Raw genomic sequence first — 25793 nt, 5'->3', positions numbered from 1 at the left:
CTACTAAAACAACTTATATTTTAGTAGTATAAAATACATGTATAATAGTACATTAAAAATACCATTGTAGCAATAAAAAATCACAAAAATTAAGTGAATTTACCAATTAGCCCTCCTATATACATCCCAAACAAATAGCAGCAATGTGCCTAATTGCACTCTATTTTTTGATTGTGTATAATCTCTTTCATTATTCTAATTTAACTCGCTTGATTATACGTACATGTGCGCACTAATACCTTATTATTAAAGCTAAGAAAGTTGCAATAGTATAAATAGTTTCCCTTGAGCTCTAAACTTTACCATAACTCTACTAACTTATTAGCATATCGATCCATCCCTTTAGTTAATTGTTCCTATTATGACTAACTTGCATTGCTCTTCACAATTTCTAATGACGACAAATCTTTAGAATTAATCTGAGCTTTCTCCTTAATGGTAATCTAGAATTAACATTCTTTGTACTGCCTCCATTCCACAATGTTAAAGTCATTATATATTCACTAATAGCTTAATCAAGAAAAAATTTCATCAACAGTTCTTTTTATTTTGTTGCAAAACTCATCCACAATCCACCAAATGAAACTATATATCTCAAAACTTTACTAGCACCTCGTCTTTGTTCCAATATGATTCCAAGGAACGTCTATATTATCACATACTTTCCATGAATAAGTTCAAACTTTACTCCAATTGTGTTAATATGTAGAATTGTGTATTTGTGTAATTCCCCTTGAGATGGAGTATTTCTATTGATCAAGATACATAGTTTATACAACTGTAATGCGAATGGAATTATATTTACACAAATATATCCATAGATAGAGAATCTTTACACCTTAAATTGGGTTCCCTCTAGGTTTTCTCCTTGGAAGGGTTTTTTTGGTTCCTTTTAGGGTTTCTCCCTTAAGAGGGTTTTCCTAGCCTCCATTGTTAGGTTTTTTCAATTTTTTTTTTGAAGGTTTTCCTTTTCCCTTCTCCCTTGCGCAACTTTGTAGGGGCTTTCCCTGGTGTTCTTACCGGTGGTAAGCCCCAAAAACCTTTTATTTGCTTTCAATAAATAGATCTCATCCTTGAGATGATGATTTTTCTCTTGAGTTTATTTTCTTTTTATGTTTGTATGGCGAGAATTGAAAATTTAGGGTTCCATATGCATAATATCTATAAGAATCCGAAGAACCACATGAGTATTTTCACTCAAACGACTACGTATCAGTGGATTTCAAGCCGAATCAGTGTGAACTCACAGATTTTATTGCTTCACATGAAGTTTTTTATTAAGGCGATTGTTGATCAAATCTACGATGCATTTAGTTTTAAGGTGTTATGTACTTGTGTTGGAATCCTCGATTTCTTAGGAATTATATGTAAGTCTTGTTTGGCTATATTTTATTAATGATATCTCTTTTCTTCTTGTACAAAAAATAAAAAAAAATAAAAGAAGAAGAAGAAGAAGAAGAAGAAGAGAATCTTTACACCTTTATGGATACATACATAGTCAATTACCGTGAAATGTAAGCCCAATATAATTTATACTCCGTATATTTAGAATATCTTATTACGTGTATGTTATGAAGTATATCTTATTTGTATCAAAGTCATTTCCCAAAGATGACTTCCTTTGTCAAATAGAAGTATCATTTCATACTAATTAGCGTGTTTTGAGCTTTCTACTTTTATTTTGATGATGATGTACAAGTTGATAGGGATTGTTGGTTTAATATAATGGTTTTATTCACTTAACTCATTTTAGACAAGTTAGGGTAAAAATGCTTGAAACAAAATTATCATGTCCTAGTACATTGTACCAACTTAATAAACAACAAAGATATTATATCCTTGTTGAAACAAAGATATATATATATATATATATATATATATATATATATATATATATATATATAGATATATATATATATATATATATATATATATACCCTTGTTACATGGAATAAATTGGTCCAAATATGAGAAAAATTTATTTCTTGGATAATTTCTTTTACATTGCCATTTGAAGTTGCTATTAAAATGAAGATATATATATTCAATTGGTAGACCGTAGACTTAGATCAAGGGTGGACATTTTGAATACATGTTAATTTTATACTCCGAAGTACATTAATTTGGAAAATCTACTAGGATATCTATTTTAAAGAATTATTGTTTAGTACAAATTTATCATTCACTGAAAATCATGATTACAACTTTAACTTACATAAAATACAAAAAGGGATAAATGGAGCAATTAATTAAAGAAATATTAATGAGATATATGTTAGTTCTCCTGATCTTATTGTTGCAAACCTTATAAAAAATCAAATGTACTTCGTACTTTATATATATTTGTCCGAAAATAATAATCACATATTTCGTCCTCTATTCGTTTTAAAATTTGATTTTTGCACTATTTAAAACATACACTACTTTTGGCCTTTGTTTGTGCTTTAACTTATACAGAATACATACATAAGATTAAACATACGGAGTAATCATGTCCTATGTGGATATTTGTTATAATCGTCTTAATGATTTTTCAAATATGGAGCATCAATAGTTTTCTATAGCAAGTATTTTATACATTTTGATAATTTTTATACTTCGTACTAGTGTATCATTGGTCATCATGATACATTAATACATTTGCCACATTGTATTTCATCTTAGCATTTCCTTACATAAAAAAACAAATTCAAAAAGAGAGAGTAGCACTGAAAAGGACATCCAAAAGACCAAATTTCTTTCTGACTGAAATTCATGTTATTTGGTTTAACCTTTATATACCACACCACACCGCACTTCATCTTCATATTCTTTTCTACCTTCACTCCACTCCTTCATTTCCTCTCTCTAACTATCTCTCTCTACACAAATAATGGCAACCCCTCTTCATTTCATGACCTCAAACAATGACCCAAACACAACCTCCTCAAACACCAACACCAACACCAACCAATGGTCCATCATCAACCCACCACAACCCACCAACCATCACTACCCCGTCCTCAAGCCGGTTTCGAACCCCAAACCTCGAGGCCGAAAGAGCGGTAACAAGTCCCAAAATGGTCCCAAAAACAAGACTCCTCAAAGAGGTGTTGGAATGGCTGAACTCGAACGCCTTCGCCTTCTCGATGAACAACACTCTTCCCCTTCTAGTGGTAATATTATTAATAATAATGTTGCCGTTAACCATCCGGTTGTTTCCGATCCCCGGGTTAACCCGTCTTTTCATCACCCGAATTACCCGCTTTCCGGTGTACCGGTGATTCGTTACTGTTTACCGAGTCAACCCATTTCTGACCCGAGGTTGACTCACCGGGTCGGCATTCCTGAGTCAGCTTCAGCTCCTTACTATCCAGAGCTTCCTTCAATGCCAAACCCTTCTTCACTTGATCACTCAATTCTTACTTCTTTCAAGGTTTGCTTACTATTTTTACTGTTCCATTGATTTTTTTGGGGTTTTGGGTTATTATTGTTATTAGTGGATTCTTACTTCTTTCAAGGTTTGCTTAATATTTTTACTGTTCCATTGAATTTTTAGGGGTTTTGGGTTATTATTATTAGTGGATAAATGATTATATCTGTAGTAAAAATAATTGTTATTAACTGAAATTTGGTTTAAATTTGATGTTGCAGAAGAAGAGGGTAATTGGTGAGGAAACAGTAGGGTTTTCAAAAGGGTATAATGGTCATTTTGGTGGCTTTGATATGAAAAATGGAGACAATTATAATCAATTCTTGGCATTTAACAATGGAGGATTTTCTGCTCTTTCTACTACTATAAATGGCAGTGAGGTATGCATATTGAATTTATTTATATTTCATCACTTTTTTTTTTCAAAAAAAAATTAACATAAATTATTAATTTCTCAAAGTTTATACTATATGATCATGAGTACCTACTTACAAAAATTCTTGTAATATTTAATTTCTCAGTTTTTAATTTATGGAATTGTTAAAAGAATGGAGCTGAGTATATTTGTTGATTTGTAATCACCTCTCCTTTTTTTCTTTTTTTTTTTCTTTTTCTTTTGTAAAGGAAATGATAGCATATACGAGTAATTTCTAATTAAATTCTCAAAGTTTAAATCATGAATGATAACTAAAATTTTATGATTTGAAAATTTGAGTTTTAATAAATTTTCCATGAAAATTGTTGGTTTTTTATGCTCTATTTTTGAATACAAATTGGTCATAATAATGAGAAAATGATGAACAAATATATTTCAGGTGGTAGCAATTCACAGAAAATGGAGTGGATCAGGAAATGTAATGATGGAGTATGGATTTTTCCCAGGAAAATCTGAAGAAAACATGATCAAACTCGACCGCGACGACAATGATAACACCATCAACAATTACTACAACAAAATGGAAGATTTAAACCTTAAAATGGGATTTATTTCAGATTCTTCATCACCTTCTCCATCTCCCTCTTCATCATCATCCCTATCTTCTCTCACAACATCAACTACAACCACTTCCAACTCTTCCGTTGACTTGTCCTTAAAGCTTTCTAATTACTAAATTAATTACAAGTTTTTATTATCCTTACTAAAATCTGTTCTTAATTTGAAGCCGTAATTATAAATTAATTAATGGGTTTTTTTTCCTTTTTTTGGGATGAGAAAATTAACTTTCTGTTATTTTACATAATTTAGTGAATTGATCAGACCTAAACCTAAAAAGTACTGATTAAATTTTGCTTCTTTTGCTTACTCCTTTTCTTGCAGTAAGTCTGTTCTTATTCTGCTACCAAAACTGTAGTATGGCATTAATTATCAATTTATAATACAGTACAAGTATGTTTTTATATTGGGTATTGTAGTATCTTTCTTGGGTGTGATTATTAAATGAGTGAATCTTATGTTATTTATGATAATAATGATAAATATAAAGCCTAGACATTTATTGATTGGGTATGTACAGTATATACTTCTATAATTCATGATTCATAAATAAATATGCATGATTTTAAATTTAATTTTTTTTTTGTTTTAGCAATGCAACATTAATTAAAAGTGGTCAGGATCTATGATTCAGTTTTTAGATAGCCAGTGCGGTTAGTGTGATTGTACTTTTACAAAGTTTTTGATGTTCAGCACTTATTTGCTGTTTTGTTAATCTAGCACACAAATTAAGCATTGCTTTAAAGTTATGACATGATCGATAGTACTTGTAGTATCAAGTATGTTTCTACTCCCTTCGTCTCTAAATTGTGTTTCTTCACGTTAATTTAATAGTGTATGGGACATTAGTGCAAGGATTGGACCTTAATTGTCCATATATCAAAGTCTATAAATTAGAGTTAAAAATAAAGAAATTCATATCACGAGGTTAGCTAACTTAATGTATGTACTCATATGAATGAATTAGTGTGAAACAGTCTCGATTAGTCAATCATACATTCATACAAGACTTTATCCAATTATCATTACATTTCCACATTAAAATAAGTAGCTAGCTTGTCATGGATCAGTCAATTATATGTTGATGATGAACAACATTATTTGTGAAGTGAGATTGACCAAATGATGAAAAAGTTTACATTGACACTAACACATTATAAAAATGTCAAATCAATAGTACTCGATGAGTTCACTGAGTATAAACTTCAGTTAAAATGTGCCTTTTTGCACAAGTAGACAGTAGTACACAAAGTTCTTGAGATAGCAAAACTCTATCAGAATAAGCTTTTCCCTATCTAGCTTTGTGATCTCAAGGCATGAGTTAACTTTGTTTTGCACATATTTGTATAAGTGCGTATGCTGATAATGTATGTGTTGATGGATTTTAAACCAATTGGTAAAATTAGTCGGTAAAAGCACGAATATATATATATATTTTGAAACGAAGGGAGTATATATCCAAACTCCTGAGTACGGAGAAGTTTGAAGCTAAGGTTAATATCATGCCAGCAGACAATATTATCTACAGTACTTCTCTAGGGATGTAAAATTCCATATGCCCCTATGAATGAAGCAGCAGATCAAGGTTTTTTCCGATCCCAAGGAATAATATAGGGATAAGGGTTAGGGTTGAGGAGGGTGCCTTTTCATTTAAGTGTTAATGTCCTCATTAATTTGGAGTGATTTTAGCTAGCTAGCTACCTACAGTATATATATGCTAGTGGTTATATGTCCTAAATAGCTTTTGGCTTGATCTAGGGCATTCTATTAATATATGAGCTATGAAATCTCCAAGAGATATGGGGTTAATAGTGTTTTTAATTGAAGGGTTGGGCTGGGCTGGGCTGGGCGGGCTAGCAAAGACAACATCATGATCAATTGTCTACTTCGTATTATCGTAAAGATGTACAAAACTCCTACAAGCGTACATATATAGCATCAAAGATTTTCTAGGATTTCACTAATATAGTTGTCTCTTTTCCATCATCACTTTATCCCATTCACAATTATCACTAAGAAGTGCTATACAAAAAGTTGATTTAATTGACAATATTTCCCGACTTTCATAACTTGTATAATTCCATTTTAAATAAGATTTTGTATTTATTTATTTATTTTTTACTCGTATGTAGTGATTTTTTTAAATGATCATTTCAGATATTCTTACATCCCAAAATGGTGAATTCTAGTACCAAAGTTGAAGCCAAAAAGTAGCTTAAATATAGCATTGGCTATATACCTAGAGACCAACACCCTTAGACTAGCTACCAAATCTCTCTGTAGTATGTGCCTCTTTAACAGCAGACTCTTGAAAGTTCAAACAAATACTCCGTAGGCTTTTTTTTTTTTAGTTCTACTTACAAAATTCGCTATATTCTCTCCGTGTTTTAATAAGTGTAACACTTCCTTTTTTTTGGCAAAAGTTACATTTAAATATAATATCTCTCTTCTCTTATGATCCCCAATACTACTTTTTTATTATTTTTTTCCTCTCACATTCATTATTTTTCAATAAACTATTAACCCTACTATCTTATTTTTTTTTTACAATTTTTTAATACTCCAACTACCCCACTCACCTCTTATTTTATTTAAGTCAACTATATTGCCTAAAACTATGTGCCAGACAAAGTGTAACATTTATTAAAACACGAAGGGAGTATCTTATTTTAGGTAATGCATAAAAACCCATGAAGATCATATATATCATATTTATATTTACATTAATATTATGTGAATAATACATGAAAAGAAAAAAGAAAAAAAATAGAAAGAAAAAAAAAAGAAATGAAAAAGCAAAGTTAGAAAAATGAAGCATAAGAATGGTAATGTAAGAGGGGCAGCAGAGAGCAGACTGATAGTATGTCTAAGCTAATCGGCTCATCATCTGATATGCCGACTTTACTTTACTTATGCTAATAGCCAAATACCATTGTTATTTATTTTTATCAATTCAAACAAAAAAAAAAAAGTGTGGACTTTTTTTTAAAAAAAATCTTCTCTTTTGATTGGCTGATGTTGGATAATGATCTTGATCATCTCGTTGTTATATGATCGGCGTTATCTTCGGCAGCTATTATTATCCATGTAAATATTGTTAGCTTAGTTTTCCCTTAATCTTAGGGATAAATATTAACTTTGTATATTTTGTAATTATCCATGTAAACTCAGAATTTATGACTAGCCAGTCTTTCTGTATCTTATTTCATTAAAAATGTTGTTTGTTGGCTACTACAATACGTAGTACATTGTTTTTACTAGTATGTACTTGATTGACATTACCGTTGTAGTACATCTTCTAATCTTCACTGTTTTCTTAAGTACTAACATTTTACCAAAATTCATACGAGTACTAGTAGAGTTCAAGACTCAATATAAGGTGGTCTAATTTCCTTCAAAAATAAAAGTTTAAAATCTTAGACTGTTATTTGTACATGTATATATATTGTGTTATGTGTTATCAATTAACTGTACAAGTGCAGTTCAAATGATTAATATGCTAAGGAATTAAAAGTGTACGACTAACTATTAGGTATAATTTTCAAAAATAAATAATGCATGGTATTTGAGATGATTCTAATGTACGGAGTTTTACAAATAATGAAATTTTTTCAAATAAATCGTATCCTATCTAGAAATCAGATTAGAATAAAACGTTTTACTTATATATTAGTGTAAAAACGTGGTCAAATTATGATTAGATCAATAAATACATACGGAGAACGGAGTAAAATCAAACAAGACTTATGTATAGTAAACAAATTAAATCATACTTAAATTCATAAAATATTATAATTTTTATTTTTTGTCAACATACTGTAACAAAGGGGGAAAAAAAAGAAAAAAAAAAAAAAAAAAAAACTTGTAAAGGAAAAAATAAAAAGCGTGGACGGCAGGATTCGAACCTGCGCGGGCAAAGCCCACATGATTTCTAGTCATGCCCGATAACCACTCCGGCACGTCCACTTTTGATAATTGATTTGCTTACTTTAAATACATGACGCCTTTTTTATCTTCTCATTAGTGTGCAGGACGACATAAATTACGGATTATATCAACAAATTATGTCGGAATGTTTACTTTTTTATTTATTTATTTATTTTTATTATTTGATGTTAGAAATTTAACTTTATATGGAGTAATTCTTTTTTTTTTGTTACGAGAAGGCAAGAAGCTCTAACAAATAAACACAAAACACACAATAAAACTAAAAGGATTAAAAAAAAAAAAAATACTATCGTGTCGACTTTTCACAGCCAACCAGTAAACAGGAGCAATTCAACCACGACAAACCTTACGAATTCGGCAAGCTGAAAACATCAAAAGAGTAGATCTATTGTCCTGAAGTAACCTAATAATAAGCAATGCAAAGTCATCCAAACCGTAATTCAAGTATCAAGTATATGAAAAATGTAACACAAATGTAGCCATGTTATTACCAAGTATGAAGTATAATTTAGAGTCATAAAGGTTGAGAAAAATCTTTAATCTAGTGTTTTAATACCATTCATGAATTTACTATGTCTTGTGCACTACTTTTAGAAAAGCCCAAACGCTCATGATAGAGTATAAAACATATTCCTGGGCTTTAACCATCAGCTTAAGTTTTTGGTTGAGATGGTCCTCTAACATGGTATCAAGAGCCAGCGTAGCACAAAGGTCACGGGTTCGAATCTCATTCATCCTTCCTTTCAAAGTGGAATATTAAACGCTGGGTATGGTGGGCCCATGCTACATCCACCCATCAAGCCCAATGGGCTATCTTGTGAGGGGGTGTGATAGAGTATAAAACATATTCTTAGGCTTCAACAATCACCTTACATTGGTGGGAAATGAGAGTCTTGCTCTCTTTATATATATATAGAAGTGTGTAGTATACTTGGGTGTGGCCCAAGGGCTACCCACATTTTGTGGAGAGGTAAGACTTACCTACACACACGCGCGCGCCGAACCGAGCCGGGCTGGGTTGGGTCGGGTCGGGTTTATTAAACAAGCTTAATTTTTTATACAGATTTTGAACAAGGTTTAATTGAGTAATTAATGCCTTGATTTTGGTAACTGATTTCCTACCATTTAAAAACGGTTAATATGCTATTATTCCAGATTTTGTGCTAACTGATTACCGTTTACAAATTGATTCCAGATTTTATTACTTACCGTTTTGTAAATTAAATCTTATTTTAATTTTTGATTTTGGTAATTGTTGGTCTTGAACGGATTTAATGGTTGGTTTAATTGATTTAATTGGTACCGTTATGCTGCCATTTTTTGCTGTAAAAGATCTCCTTGTTCATGGTTTTCATACACAACAAAAAACAAAAATACAAATAATATCCTTTCTTCCTCTTTCAAAGATAATTCAAGCAGTAATTTTCTGGCATTTTTTGGTGTTTGGTTGCCCGGTGGTTCTGTGCAAATCCATCAGTACGTTATACTTTTGAGAGGCTGTTTTATCTTGGGGGACATCCGGTTGTAGTTCGATCTGCTTGCACAATTTAAAGGCAGTACCGTGAATGTTCTAAAGAAAGCGACATAGTCCGCGACTCAACCTTATTCCCGATAACATTGTTCTTATTATTTTTGTTCCTGCAAGTTTCGTTTATAACAGTTTTAGAACAATTCTTTTCTGCCTTCGTGAACATTATGTCTACCGAAGATATGACTATGTTCAATGACCTCAACAAACCCTTCTGTTTTGAAGGCGCACACTTTAAAAGGTGGAAACAGAAAATGCAATTTTTCTTGATTGTTAAAAAAGTTCATTCTGTATTGACTATTCCTAGGCCTGTTATTCCTGATAATGCTGATGAAGGTGAAATAGTTTATCTGAATAGTGAAATCGAAACTTGGAATGAAACTGATTTTATGTGCAAGAACTACATTCTTAATGGTCTGTCTGATAACTTGTATGATTATTACAACATGGAGAATTCTGCTAAGGATTTGTAGGATGCCCTGTAAAAGAAATATGATACTGAAGAAGCAAGTGCCAAAAAGTATGATGTCAGTAGGTACCTGAAGTTTCAGATGACTGGTGAAAAGTCCGTGGAAGTGCAATCCCACGAGCTTCAGAAAATTGCCCATGAGATAATTTCCGAAGGTATGGCCCTTGATGAACAATTTCAAATTGCTGTTATTATTGACAAATTGCCTCCTTCTTGGAAAGATTTCAAAAATAATCTCAGGCACAAGACTAAGGAATTCTCCTTAGAGAGTTTGATCACTCGGCTCCGTATAGAAGAAGAATCCAGAAAACAGGGCCAAAAGGAAGAAATCTTACAGGTCACTGCTAACAATTCTCCTAAGCGATCTGCTGCAGTTCTCAAGCCTGTTGGTAAGAATTTCAAACCTCAGAACCGGAAGAATAACTTCAACAAAAATAAACAGAATGTTCAAAAGAACAATGGAAAGCAACAGTCTCAACCCCCTAAGAATGGTACTGGTCAATTTCTATGCTATAGGTGTGGAAAACCAGGCCATATGGCACGATAGTGCAGGAACATGCCTAACCCTGCACCTACGCAGGCAAGCATGATTAAAGAGCCTCTTGTGGCTATGATTACTGAGATCAACCTTACTGGTGGATCAGATGGGTGGTGGGTAGACACTGGTGCTACACGCCATGTCTGCTATGATCGACGGATGTTTAAAACATACACTGAAAAGACCGATGATAAGAAAGTGTTGTTGGGTGATTCCCATTGCACTAATGTTGCTGGTATTGAAAATGTTGAGTTGAAGTTTACTTCTGGCAGGACTCTCATTCTGAAGGATGTACTACACACTCCGAAAATGAGAAAGAATTTAGTTTCTGGTTTTCTTCTTTCTTTATAAGGCTGGTTTTACACAAATCATAGGTTCTGATTTGTTTACTTTAACTAAGAATGGAATGTTTGTAGGAAAAGGATATGCTACTGATGGTATGTTTAAACTGAATGTTGAGATTAATAAAATTTCTGATTCTGCTTATATGTTGTGTTCTACTATTAATGTTTGGCATGCTAGACTTTGTCATGTGAACAAAAGACTCATAAAAAATATGAGCAATTTAGGCCTTATTCCTAATATTTCTCTTAATGATTTTGATATATGTGTATTTTGTAGTCAGGCTAAGATTACAAAAACACCTCATAAGCCGGTTTTGAGAAATTCAGAACCATTAGACTTAATTCATTCTGATATTTGTGAATTTGAAGGAAAGTTAACCAGAAATGGACAACGATATTTTATCACCTTTATTGATGATTGTTCTGATTATACTTGTGTTTAATTGATGAAAAATAAAAGTGATGCTTTTGAAATGTTTAAGTTGTTTGTGACATAATTTGAGAACCAGTTCAACAAGAAGATAAAAAGGTTACAAAGTGACCGTGGAACTGAGTATGATACTAATGCATTTACAGAATTTTATAACTCACATGGTATCATACATGAAAGGTCAGCCCCTTATTCTCCAGAAATGAATGGTAAGGCTGAAAGGAAAAATAGGACTTTTACTGAGTTAGTAGTTGCTATTTCCTTAAATTCTGATGCTGCTGATCATTGGTGGGGTGAAATCCTTCTCACCGTTTGTTATGTCTTGAACCGTGTTCCAAAGACTAAGAGTAAGGTTTCTCCTTATGAAATACTTCATAATAAACAACCTAACATTTCTTATTTCAGAACTTGGGGTTGTCTAACATATGTTAGGATTCCTGATCCTAAAAGAGTTAAGTTAGCTAGTAGAGCTTATGAATGTGTATTCATTGGTTATGCTATTAATAGTAAAGCATCTAGATTCTTTAATTTAAATGCGCGTGTAATTATATAATCTGATGATGCTGATTTTTATGAGGACATGTTTCCTTTTAAATCTAGAAATAGTGGGGGTTCGTCCTCCTCTATTATTCCTGAAGTCAGGTCTAACTCACAAGACTTGGATGCTGAACCCGAACTAAGAAGGAGCAAACGGGCTAGAGTAGCAAAAGACTTTGGCCCGGACTTTGAAGTTCTCAATGTAGAGGAGGATCCATCTACCCTCCAAGAAGCCCTAGCCTCAGTTGATGCAGACTTATGGCAAGAAGCTGTAAATGACGAAATGGATCACTTGAGTCTAATCGAACTTGGCACTTAACTGAGTTGCCACCAGGTTGCAAGACAATTGGCTGCAAATGGGTCCTAAAAAGAAAGCTGAAAGTTGATGGCACCGTTGATAAGTATAAAGCTCGTTTGGTAGCTAAAGGCTACAGACAAAGGGAGAATGTTGATTTCTTTGATACCTATTCACCTGTAACTAGAGTAACATCTATTAGAGTACTAATGTCTCTTGCTTTTGTTTATAATCTTGTAGTGCATCAGATGGATGTAAAGACTGCATTCTTGAACGGTGAATTGGAAGAAGAAATCTACATGGACCAACCGAAGGGCTTTGTCATCCCAGGAAAAGAGCATCTGGTATGTAAGCTAGATAAATCTCTTTATGGTCTCAAACAAGCACCTAAACAATGGCATGAAAAGTTTGATAACTTAGTCATCTCATATGGTTTTAAGATAAATGGTAGTGACAAATGCATATATGTAAAATTTGAGAATGACATTTGCACTATAATTTGTCTGTATGTGGATGACTTGTTAATTTTTGGATCGAATATTCATGCTGTGAATAATGTAAAGCTGTTGTTGAATGCTGAGTTTGACATGAAAGATCTAGGAGAGGCAAATGTAATCCTTGGAATCAAGATTACTAGGACAGAAAATGGAGTTTCTTTGGATCAATCTCATTACATTGAGAAAATCCTAAAGAAATATGGTTACTTTGACTGTAAACCTGCTAGTACACCTTATGATCCCAGTGTAAAATTATTTAAGAACACTAGTGATGCCGTAAGGCATTCTGATTATGCGAGCGTCATTGGCAGCCTTCGGTATGCCACTGATTGTACTAAACCCGACATTGCCTATGTCGTGGGATTATTAGGCAGGTTTACTAGTTGTCCTGGTAATGAGCATTGGCATGCTATTGAAAGGGTCATGAGATACCTTAAGAGGACCATGAACCTAGGGTTACATTATGAAAGGTTTCCAGCTGTTCTAGAAGGCTATAGTGATGCTGATTGGAACACCTTATCAAATGATTCTAAGGCTACTAGTGGATATATTTTTACTATAGCCGGTGGAGCTGTATCCTGGAAGTCTAAGAAACAGACTATTTTGGCTCAGTCCACCATGGAGTCAGAGATGATAGCACTAGCTACAGCTAGTGAAGAAGCAGGTTGGTTAAGAGACCTGCTAGGTGAGATTCCCTTGTGGGAAAAACCATTACCGGCTGTCTTGATCCATTGCGATAGTACCGCGGCTATGGCAAAAGTTCAGAACTGTTACTACAGCGGTAAGAGACGACAAATACGTCGTAAGCACAACACTGTAAGAGAATATCTTTCAATCGAAGCTGTTAGAGTGGATCATATACGTACTGAGAATAATTTGGCTGATCCTTTGACGAAAGGATTGGCTAGAGAGAAAGTCCATTATTCTTCTAAGAGAATGGGACTATTGCCATTAAAATGAGTCACACATAATGGTAACTCAACCTATGGACTGGAAATCCCAAGAAATAGGTTCAATGGGTAATAACAAGTTATGGAGTGATATGAGTTGATTATGTTCAAAAGACATAATTCCTGAAGCGATCAAGGATGAGTTAATAGGAACTCTTAATGAAATCTATACTCCATTTTGGAGTGGAGTACCTAGCTACAGGAGTACTCTTGATAGTTTCACCTATGTGAATGTGGAAGTTAGGCCGCTTCCTATGAAATTTGTGGCAGCATTTCTAGAGCGTTCACCATACTGGGATAGACGTGCATGGCCGTTATAGCACGGGTCTATAACAACACCAAGAATAAGTCGTGTGTGGTACGTTGTCAGAGATAGGGTTCAAAACTTCGAGTTACCCTTGTTAAATCTGAATCGTATTTACTACGCACAAGTTCAAGTTGAAAAATACTTCTGTTTATGCACAACCTATATGTGTAAGGATTCCGCTCGAAAATGTTTTCAAAAATTCAAGTGAGGGATTGTTGGAACAAAGTGTGTTTTGGGTGTGAATTTTGTGAAAAATCACAAAGTCACACATTGGTGGGAAATGAGAGTCTTGTTCCCTTTATATAGAAGTGTGTAGTATACTTGGGTGTGTCCCAAGGGCTACCCACATTTTGTGGAGAGGGAAGACTTACCTACACACACGTGCGCGCGGAACCGAACCGAGCCGGGCTGGACTGGGTCGGGTCGGGTTAGGTTTTATTAAACAATCTTAATTTTTTATACAGATTTTGAACGAGGTTTAATTGAGTAATTAATGCCTTGATTTTGGTAACTGATTTCCTACCATTTAAAACCGGTTAATATGCTATTATTCCAGATTTTGTGCTAACTGATTACCATTTACCAATTGATTCCAGATTTTATTACTTACCGTTTTGTAAATTAAATCTTATTTTAATTTTCGGTTTTGGTAATTGTTGGTCTTGAACGGATTTAATTGTTGGTTTAATTGATTTAATTGGTACCGTTATGCTGCCATTTTTTGCTATAAAAGATCTCCTTGTTCACGGTTTTCATACACACCCAAAAAAAAAATACAAATAATATTCTTTTTCCTCTTCTAAAGATAATTCGAGCAGTAATTTTCTGGCATTTTTTGGTGTTTGGTTGCCCGGTGGTTCTGTGCAAATCCATCGGTACGTTATACTTTTGAGAGACTTGTTTATCCTGGGGGACATCCGGTTATAGTTCGATCTGCTTGCACAATTTAAAGGCAATATCGTGAATGTTCTAAAGAAAGCGACATAGTCCGCGACTCAGTCTTATTCCCGGTAACATTGTTCTTATTATTTTTGTTCCTGCAAGTTTCGTTTGTAACACTTTTGGTTGAGTTAGTCCTCTAACAGACCATCAAGGCATCAACTAGCTAGGAATTTGGATTTGAAATTGACACATATGTTAAGAATGCATATGGACGTAAAAGAACATTTCAAGGGGCCATTTGGTTCCTTAAAGGCTTTCATAGGTTATGTTATTGTACTTAATTTGGATATAAATTTGTGAGTGCTTAATGAGTTCCCTTGTGGTGAGATTAATCCTAGTTGAGTTGTTTGAGTTTAGTATAGTCCAAACTTTTCTTTAGTGAAGATTTATATAGAATAAAAAAAAACAATGTCAAATTATCGACCAAAATTAGATGAATTGCATTAAAATCTTCTTTACAAATATAACATATTGATAGACCCCTTCATTAGAAAGGGTTACAAACTATAATGATATGAAGATTGTATGTTTAATATGCAAAGATTATCATAGCTTTGTGAAAAGGAAATTATACTTTGATTTAATTTGCAATGTACTTTTACATTCATTTTTTTTTTAAAGGAAAAAGAAATGGACATAACTTTAAGAAAGAAACTTGGTTGAGTAGTAAACACGACCTTTCTTACTTGGACCCTATTTGGTCTATTACAAACTCAGTTCACTCTCAGCAGCTGTGAGCCCATCAATTTTTTTTTTTTTAGGTACATTTAAGGATATTCCTTAACACAACGTATACAGGTATACTTGTATTAGTTGTATTTTGTATCTAGATTACTACTCCCTCCGTTTTTAAATACTTGTTTCACTTTTTATTTTCGATCTTTTTTAAATATTTGTTTTATTTCCTTATTTGGAAAGTTTTTACAACATTTAATTCATTTCTCTCAACTATTGAACCCAACATAAATCATATTTTATTAATTTTATATTCTTTTTCCTCCAATTCTCTCAACTACTTTTGTGTTTTATAATTTTTTATTCTTCCACCTACCCCACTACCTTCATATTTTAATACTTTCTTCAATTTCTCCTAAAACTCCGCGCATGGAGAAATGGAGCAAGTATTTAAAAACGGAGGGAGTAGTTTGAGTAATACTTTTCAAGAAATTATACTTATTATTTTTTCTTTTTAATAAAGATTGATTTATAAATAAAAAGTCATACGATATCTACAAAGAGATTTAAATGTAATAAATACATGACAATTGAATCAAATAAAAGCTTCCTCTCAGCAGAGCTAGCATCGTTATTGCAAATTATACATTCTTCATACCCTCTTTTATATCGCTGTGATTTACAGCCTTTTTCGACGAGGGGGTCTATCGATTTGTTGTAGTTGTGAGGAAAATTTTCGTCTGATTCATCTGATTGTAATCGAAGGATTAACCTCTTTTTCGATTCCGCAGAAATCTTTACCCATGAAACAACTTGTACTATACTAAACTTAAAAAACAAAAACAAAACTAGAACAAAGCCCACCATAGGGACACTTTTTACACTCAAACCCACTATAGGGATACTTACTATCTTCAAAGAGTGTAGATTTATTGAACTTAATAACAAAAACATAAAGAAACTAAAGGGAAAGGGGCGGAAATAGCCTCTGTCAAAAAAAAAAAAAAAAAGGGGGTCGGAAATAGCCAAATTTCCGAAGAAATTTGACTATTTCCGGCCTATGAACACTTTTTTTTTGAAGAACCCTAGAAAGAAAAAATAGAGAGGAGACGGCTAGTCAAGAAAATATACTTATTGTAAAAGGCAAGATTGCTTTTTTTTTTTTTCAATTTAATTTTTTTAAAACTAAGAGTAGATACATTCAAATAAGAGATATGCTATCTCTTTCAAAAAACAAAAAAAAAAAAAAAAAAACCAAAAAGAGATCTGCTATCGCTGATCGCATAACCATCTTGCAAAATATTACGGAGTACTCAAAAAAAAAAAAAAATTAGGCTCTCAAATTGAACAAAAAATAATACAAATTAATGCAATAACACCAGTTAACTTTAAGTGTCCCAACCAAAGCACTATTTTTTCTAAGACTTTAAGAATTTTGGAACAAAATACACTTTTTTTTTAAAAAAATAATAATAATTAAAGTGCCTTAATTTAATTTTTGCATTCTTTCAAAAAAAAAAAAAAAAAAAAAAAAAAAAAAAAAAAAAAAAAAAAACCTTTTGCATTATTACATACCCCGTAATAAAAAAATAAGTAATATACAGCTAAATAACACTCACACAAGGTAACATACATTGTTTAAAGCTTAATAAATTCGATACATCTAATTGACAACTCTATTAATCTCGATGCTTTTTCTAGGATGATGTGGTTTAAAATTTTCGAAATTTGTTATATACATAATACATTACTAAGATATCAGCTGCTCTTCTGTACACCCGGGTGTACTTTCCTCTAGTTACACCCGGGGATATTTTTGTAATATCGTAGTAATTATTCCACATTGTTGACGTGTGCTCAACGATCTCCCTTTTCTACGATAAATAATTTTTCTCTCTTCACTCTGTTCATTATTTCTCCCAAAAATTAATAATTTCTACAAAAATTCACTCAATATTTTTACAAAAATTCGCTCAAAAAGTTATTTTCTATAAAGATTATTCATGATATTAAAGTTGTATATTATGAAGATTGAAACGAAAAACCTTCAACAAGCTTGGCATTAATGGCGGAATTGGTTTTACTCAATAATGATCCAATTTAGACAATTGTTCATCAATCTCAACAACAATCTATTCTACCAGGTATTGATTTTTACATTCATTAGTTAATAATTTTTTAAAAAACGAAATTATTAAATTGACTTACTTGTTCAATTTCAGCAACGTAAATTTAAATGAGCATAAATTGATCTTGATTATTTTGCAAAATTTAAATGAGCATATTCATAATCTATTCATTGATTATTGAGAAAATTTGAATTGTAGTGTAATTGAACAAACTGAAGTAATTAATGAGCATAATAAAAAATTGATCTTGAATTCTGCTTAAAATTTTAATTTTGATGATTGAGCAGATTTAATTTGGCATATTCATAACCTATTCTGGTATAATTTAGTAAACTGAGGTGATTAGTTGAGCAAGCAGATATCGAATGAGCAAATTTAATTGAAGAATTAATTTTCAATTACAAAGTATTAAAACCATATAAGAAAACTTAAATGAGCAAATATATTTCAACAAGTGATTTTGAACTAAATTGATCTTTTTGCATTTAAACAATTATATATATATATATATATATATATATATATATATATAGGAATAGGATCATGTAAAAAACAAGTGTCAAAGTAAAAACTGAAAACGTTTAATCTGAGCCGTTCATCAAATTGTATGGCTCAGATTTCTTTCTTCTTATTTTCAGACATTTCTGAATTTCTCTCTCCTCTTTAATTTTCAGGTTATTTTCTCTCTCCTCTCTCTTCTCTTTCGTACTTTCTCTCTCTTCAACCAGCTTCTCTGTTTTCTCTCTCTACCGCGTGTTTCTCTTTCTTCGTTCTCTCTCTAAACGCGGCGGAAGGAGGAATGCGGCGAGTTTTGGTGGATTCGACTTTCAGGAGAAGCGGCTAAGGTATTTTTGTAGTTCGATCTGATATTTTTAATGTTTTTTGGTTTTTTGATATCTGAAAAATTACATTTTCAGTGCATGTCTGATCTGTGTTGTTGTTATGTTATTGTATATTTTGGAATTTGCTGGAACTTTGAATTGATTTTCTCATTGAATGAGAGGTAGAATCGGAAAAAGGAATTACGTTTAATGTAGTCGAATTTTGAGTAATTTGAAGTGTTTTTAGTGGATTTGTGAGTGAATTAGTGAGAGTTTGGAGTAGTTAATTCGAATTTTGAGTAATTTGAAGTGTTTTTAGTGGATTTGTGAGTGAATTAGTGAGAGTTTGGAGTAGTTAATTCGAATTTTGAGTAATTTGAAGTGTTTTTAGTGGATTTGTGAGTGAATTCGGGAGAGTTTGGAGTAGTTAATTCGAATTTTGAGTAATTTGAAATGTTTTTAGTGGATTTGTGAGTGAATTAATGAGAGTTTGGAGTAGTTAAATCGAATTTTGAGTAATTTGAAGTGTTTTTAGTGGATTTGTGAGTGAATTAGTGAGAGTTTGGAGACATAAATTAGCTACACTGGTTCCTGCTTCCACTTGGTGTCCAACTCGATTTGTATTTTCCCGTGTTCCGTTTGGTGTGGGCAACAGGAATGGTCAGCAATCTCTTGCTAATGATGATCTGGAATTGAGACCTGACCAACATGGTGACATGTCTGGAGATGGACTAACTGCCTTGGTTGGACTGAGTGACGGAGGAAGAAATATTAATGTTCAAGGGTGGCAGACAGAGAGTGCTTTTGATATAGCTCTAAGAAATAGTTTTATTGAAACCTCTGCTGCTGGGCCAAGTGGTAGTGGTACTCAGATGGGAGAGTCTTCAGACCAAAATATTGACGGCCAGTGTGAGAACACAAGCAATGCATCTATATCCTTAGATATGAAGACACCTCTAAGTCACTTCCCTCCATTTCGATTTGGGTTGGTTCCCCTCCCCCCCCACCCCCTCTCACTACTAGAAAACAGGCCATTTTCGACGGAAAAATTCCGTCGGAAACACCCTGAATTCCGTCGGAAAACACTGTTCCGACGGCATTTCCGACGGAACGTGTTGTCGGAAGACCCTTTGTAGGAAAATCGGCCATTTCCGTTGGAGCAGTTTTTCCGACGGATTATATCTTGTCGGACCCTAGTTTGACTAAAATCGTAAGTCCGTCGCAAGCTTACGACGGAAACTTTTCCGTAGGAAGAAGAGAATCTTCCGACGGAATATTCCGTAGGAAGTTAAACTCCTTCCGACGGAATATTCCGACGGAGGTGGTAATTCCGACGGAATTTTCCGTCGGAAAAGCCAATAAAAAAATAAAAAAAAAGCCCACACCAGCCCCACCCAGACCCACCCCCTCCACCAGCCCACCCCACAGACCCGGACCACCACCCACCCCACAGAACGGACCACCACCCACCACCCCCCCACCCCACACAGACCCCCCCCCCCCATACACCCTCCACCCCACACAGACCCCCCCATACACCCACCACCCCTAACCCCACCGCCACCCCACCCTACCACCACCACACCACCACCCACAAATAAAACCAAATTAACCCAAAAAAATCCAAAAAAAAACAAATCCCCAAATAAACGCAAAAAATCAAGCAAATTAATCCGAAAATTAAACAACGAAAATCAGAAATTAAACAACCGAAATAAAACCCAAATAAACAAAATTATATTAACACAATTTATTTAAAAAATACCGAAAATTCAAAAAACCGAAAATTAAACAACGAAAATCAAAAAAATTATATAATTACACAATTATAATTACATTCAAAATTAACTACATCTACACTCAAACCTATATTAAAAGATCTACAAAACACAAAAAACTTGAAATACGTGGCTGGCGACGGTGGTTGTTGCGGTTGATGTTGCTTGTTGTTGACAGTGACGTGCGACCTCCTTTTGTTGATTGTTGTTGTTGTTGTAGAAGAGGAGATCAGAGAGGAAGAAAAGAGGAGAGAGGAGAGAGAAAGGGAAAAGATTGAGGAGAGGAGAGGAGATCAGAGAAGAAGAGGAAGAGAAGAGGAAGGAGGAGAGAGAAAGGGAGAAGATGAGAGGAGAGGAGAGAGATAGGGAAAAGAGGCGGAAAGAATAGGATTAGGGTTCCCAACGAAATTCCGGGTTTTATGTTTTGTTTTATTTTATTTATTTTTTTATTATTAAAGGCTAAAAAATTTCCGGTTTTTTTTATATATTAGAACGTTCCGACGGATAAAAAATCCGTCGGAATATTTGGGTTTTCCGAGGGAATATTCCGTAGGAAAATTCCGACAGATTTAAATTCCGTAGGAAAACTAACTTTCTGATGGAATATTCCGTCGGAAGCCTATTATTCCGAGGGAATTAACTTCCGTCGCAAGAATTCCGACGGATTTTCCGTCGTAACGAACCTTTTCCGACGGAATGTTCCGACAAACCCTTATTCCGTCGAAAAGTTCGGATTTTCCGACGGAATTTAGGTCCGTCGGAACGATTCCCTCGGAAAACAGTCTATTTCTAGTAGTGTCTCTTTTTCTCTGTATCCTATTATATCGTGTCTTATATTGTAGTAGCATAGATGTGTTACTCGGACACGGAAAAGTGCTGCCGTACCCTAAGCTATTTGCCCCTCATGGTCTTTGCTTAACGGAATGAGAAATTGCACTCAAAACATGTTCTTTGTTGTTCTCTTGACTGCTGAGCTGCTGCTTTGATACCTTTATTTATTATGTATAGAGCTTCCTATACTTTGAAAGCTACCTGTCATGGATGTCTCACTGTTTTTTAGAAACAACTAAGGTTTTGAGGTCACTTAATGAACTATTACCCTCGTGTCATTGTTAAATCATGTAACAATACATGGTTCATCTTTTGGGATGTATTAAGTCATGGTCATATATTAGTATGGCATGTCCAATGACTTCATATGAAGAGTATACATTACCGACTTGTTATTTATTGAACTTTTATTCAATCAACTGTTCATACTTCTTTATTCTCTTGTTAATTTCAACAGGGTAAATTTGCTGATGTGCATCGACTTAATGGTGGTCAAGAAGCATTTTATGCTGGTTCATTTTGGAAAGTACGATTTCAATTTTCTTTTCCTGTATGTTCTTGAATGTGTATTATTAGAGCATATACCGAAGAAAAAGCCTACTCATTTTCCAGAATTGATATTTTTAAACTTATTCAGTCTGTTGCATCTAACAGATAAGTGTTCAAGCTTTTAATGATGAAGATCCTCAAGGGCGTAGGACACTTGGTAATTCTTCATAGAGCATTTACTATTTTATGCAAGTAATTGGTTATTAAATCATGAATGACTGAAAAACAAAGGGAAATTATTTTGAATAAAATATTCCATTTGAAATATATGCTCTGTTTATTTGGATTTAGTAGTGAGTACATTGTAAGTTTAAATTACACAATAATAGCTACTCTTATTTCATTCGCTCTTCATTTATGGTTTATATTGTCAGGCTTATTTATTCATCGCCGGAAGGCTGAAATAATGGATCCTCAAAGGAAGGTCGTTGGAATCAGATAGCTTATGGTTCTTGAAAGAATCACAATTTGGCTATTACAAAATTATCTGATGACAAGCAGGAGCAGGAGAAGTTATCTGATGATAAAGAGAAGAAGGAAAAGTTATCGGATGATAGTAACCTTATATTTGTAAATAGTGACTTCTATATAAATGTGGTCAATGTTGTCGAAATTGATATAATTACCTTATTTTTATATATAGTGGCCTCTATATAAATGTGGTCAAAATTGATATAGTTATCTTATTTTTGCATATAGTGACCTTTATGTAAATGTGGTCAAAATTGATATAATTACCTTATTTTTGTATATAGTGACCTTTAAGTAAATATTGTAAAAATTGATATAGTTACCTTATTTTTATATATAGTGACCTTGGTGTAAATGTCATCAAAATTAATCTAACTTGATATAATTACCTTATTTTTGTATATAGTGACCTCTGGGTTGTTTCACACCATCAGATTATCTAGTGAACATTCAATGGCTAAGATTGCTTGTTTTTAGTTTTCACCATAAGTACTGTTTTTAGCGGAACCTCCCATATATATATATACCATTCAAATGGTTAGAGACATTAGTATTTGAGCTTAATTTAACGTGCTTTGCTCATTTGAGCTAATTTTGCTAATGATAAAAATCATGTTGTACAAGCTAAACGGTATTACAGTAGATGTATTCTTAATGCTGCAGAAGATCAATGTATGTTAATTGGACAACATATACAAAGAAGCTGCAGAATCAGAGCTACTTGGTTTCAATATAGTTGAAGAAGCATTCAAAATGTACAATGACTACGCTTTTAAAAAAGGAATTGGGGCTAGATAATACAAGACAAGGAGGCGTGAACCGAGTGGTGATGTTCTAATGTTATAATCAAACCATTTCAAAATGAGCATTAAACAAGCACTTTGACAAGGTTGTAAAAACTGTTGGTTTCTCTACTCCTTTTAATTGCACAAACTGATAAAATATAAAGCTGATACAGCTTGTTGTTTGAAGCAAGCACCACTCTTATGATTGAAGGGATTGAGTTTGACAAGTGTGAAGTTATTGGACAGAGCTTCATACCATGGATGTGGTTGTTATGAGGGATTTCGTTCTCGACTCGATTAATGAGAGAGTATTTGACCAGTAAGATAAAAAAATGATGGATTTTTTGGCCATATGTTGATCTTTTGATTAAGTGAAATTTGTCATATGTTTAACTTTTGATTAAGTAATAAATTCTAATACTAATGATGATTGCATAATGTTTTATGATGTTTTGTTTGTCTTTCTTAAGTCATCTTTGAATCCGCGGTCAATATTGTTAGTGTGTAGTTACAAATTTTTCTCATAACACTAACTTACTAGCTCAATTGGTAGAGCATTGTGCAAATGCACAAAGAAGTAGGTTCGATTTCCACATAAGTTTAATATATAATTAGATGCATTAGGTAAAAGCCTCTTTTCTAACCAAAAAAACATCACCAAAGATGTCATAATGTAATGTACTTCATTTATTTATCAAATGAGCTATACTTCTTTGCTCATTTATCAAATGAGCAGTAGTTATGTGTTCATTTATCAAATGAGCAATAATTCTTTGTTCATCTATCAAATGAGCAACAATTCTTTGATAGATGCCCCAAATGAGTCTTTTGGGACCAAATGATTATGGCTTACCCACAAGTGTAATGCTAAGGTGTTGATGTCCCTTTGTGCACTCATGTGGGCTTCATGGCATTATATTCAATAATGAGAGACCTAACCATGTAGTGGTTGCAACGGGTTTTTCATGTCTTGTGGGGAGTATGGAAGGTATTCAAGGTGGGTATTTGCCCCGAAGTGTGTTGCTGTTGTTACTCGTGTAATTGCAAGATATGTTGATGTGTAGTCTGGCATAGTTAGCAACACAACACAGTATGTGAGGGTTCCTGCATGGGAACTACTACCAGTGCTGATGGACCAGGGACTGCTACAATTGGCGTTAATCCAAGTGCTGCAGTGCTGAACTCACAGCTTTTGCCATGTTGTTGGACCTGAGTTTGCTGAGGCGCGTTTACTAGTTTGTAAACTGCTCATTTGCTTGTATTGAGTAAATGAGCTAAACAAAAAACTTAGAGATTATCAATGAAGGTGAATATGAATCAAAGTATAGAACACAAACAAAAATTTGAGATCACTACTCCAAGCTTTAAGTATGTGAGATGTTTAATTTTATTTGTTTATTTATCAAATGAGCAGTAATTATTTGTTCATTTATCAACTACTAGCAATTGTAAATGTTCCTCTACGTTCAAATTTTTAGCTTCTTGCCTTCTTAACTACCCTTTTTTCTTTTTCTTTTTTTTTTTTAAAGCATGCTCAGTACAGTGAGCAAATGTAGAATTATAAATGTTTTGAAATTAGTAGCTTATGTAGGATTTGAACCTACATCATTTGACCTCTGTGCAATATAGGAACACACAATGATCGACCAATTGAGCTAATAGGTTTACAATTTTATTAACACACCAAATAAGTAGAGATAGTGCACATAAGAGATAGTAGCCTATGTAGGTAACTATGAAAGAATCTATTTCCACATACGTAAAAGTAATATGATATGTAGGTCATTGTGATCAGTCCACTCAACTGCTCAAGTGACATCCTTTGACTCATCAAGAGAAGCATACCAACTCAAAAAGGATGACATGATACACATCACAAATAAATGCACGACAAATAGGCAAAATATCATCAGCATTTAGCACATGTATAAATGAATTACACTCCATAACATATACTTCGTAATAATTTTAAGTCACTTGATCAATTGCCTTTTGGTCCTCTACAAAGTAATTTGTTCAAAGTTTGAACAAACTATCCATGCTTCTATAACCCTGTATCTCTAAGGAACTCTTACTATTTGAGACGCTAATTCAAAGTGTGAACACGAACTAATACGAATCAAACCAACCAAATGGACATGAGAATGCTGCTCTTACATTGTCATACATAAACAACCGAAAGATTAACAAGTATTGAGGCCTGAGCATTTTGGTAGTCAGTTTATCTAACAAATTCATGAAAAGCAGTGGATGGGGATATGGTTTAGAACACAGACTTCTAGAATTAAGATTGAAGTATCATCAGATGCCCATAAATACCTAGAATACTGCTTCCACTATCATACAAGAAAAAAATGAACAAAAATATAAATGAGCAAAAAAATCGTAAAATAAACAAACATAGGAAAAATGAGCAAACATAAAATAGAATTTACACAAAAAATTGAGCAAAATGAGCAATTAATGACACATAAAAGGAAAATAATTACACCCAAAAAAATATGAGCAAAATGAGCAATTAATGACACATTAATGAAATTTAAACACATATTGAAGAAAATAA

At 33.3% G+C, this 25793-nt stretch overlaps 1 protein-coding gene, 1 long non-coding RNA gene and 1 other non-coding gene across 3 annotated transcripts; 2 read left to right on the top strand and 1 right to left on the bottom strand.

The window, feature by feature from the left end:
- Positions 1-2525: 2525 nt before the first annotated feature.
- On the top strand, positions 2526-5263 carry LOC110693321 (protein SPOROCYTELESS). The gene is made up of 3 exons (XM_021870474.1): positions 2526-3415; positions 3634-3792; positions 4228-5263. Exons 1-3 carry the CDS (start codon positions 2873-2875, stop codon positions 4522-4524), a joined length of 999 nt encoding a protein of 332 aa, XP_021726166.1. The 5' UTR covers positions 2526-2872; the 3' UTR covers positions 4525-5263.
- A 3027-nt stretch (positions 5264-8290) lies between these two features.
- TRNAS-AGA lies at positions 8291-8372 on the bottom strand. The gene has a single exon. It is a non-coding gene; the product is annotated as a tRNA-Ser (tRNA).
- Positions 8373-17440: 9068 nt separating this feature from the next.
- Positions 17441-22646, top strand: LOC110693178. The gene is made up of 4 exons (XR_002505561.1): positions 17441-18010; positions 18670-18840; positions 21883-22131; positions 22349-22646. It is a non-coding gene; the product is annotated as an uncharacterized LOC110693178 (long non-coding RNA).
- The last annotated feature ends 3147 nt before the right edge of the window (positions 22647-25793 follow it).

Source organism: Chenopodium quinoa, unplaced genomic scaffold (assembly GCF_001683475.1).
Source record: "Chenopodium quinoa cultivar QQ74 unplaced genomic scaffold, ASM168347v1, whole genome shotgun sequence".
NCBI classification, from domain to species: domain Eukaryota; kingdom Viridiplantae; phylum Streptophyta; class Magnoliopsida; order Caryophyllales; family Amaranthaceae; genus Chenopodium; species Chenopodium quinoa.
The sequence above is the reverse complement of the archived record's forward strand: the minus strand, read 5'-3'. Positions and strand labels throughout refer to the sequence as shown.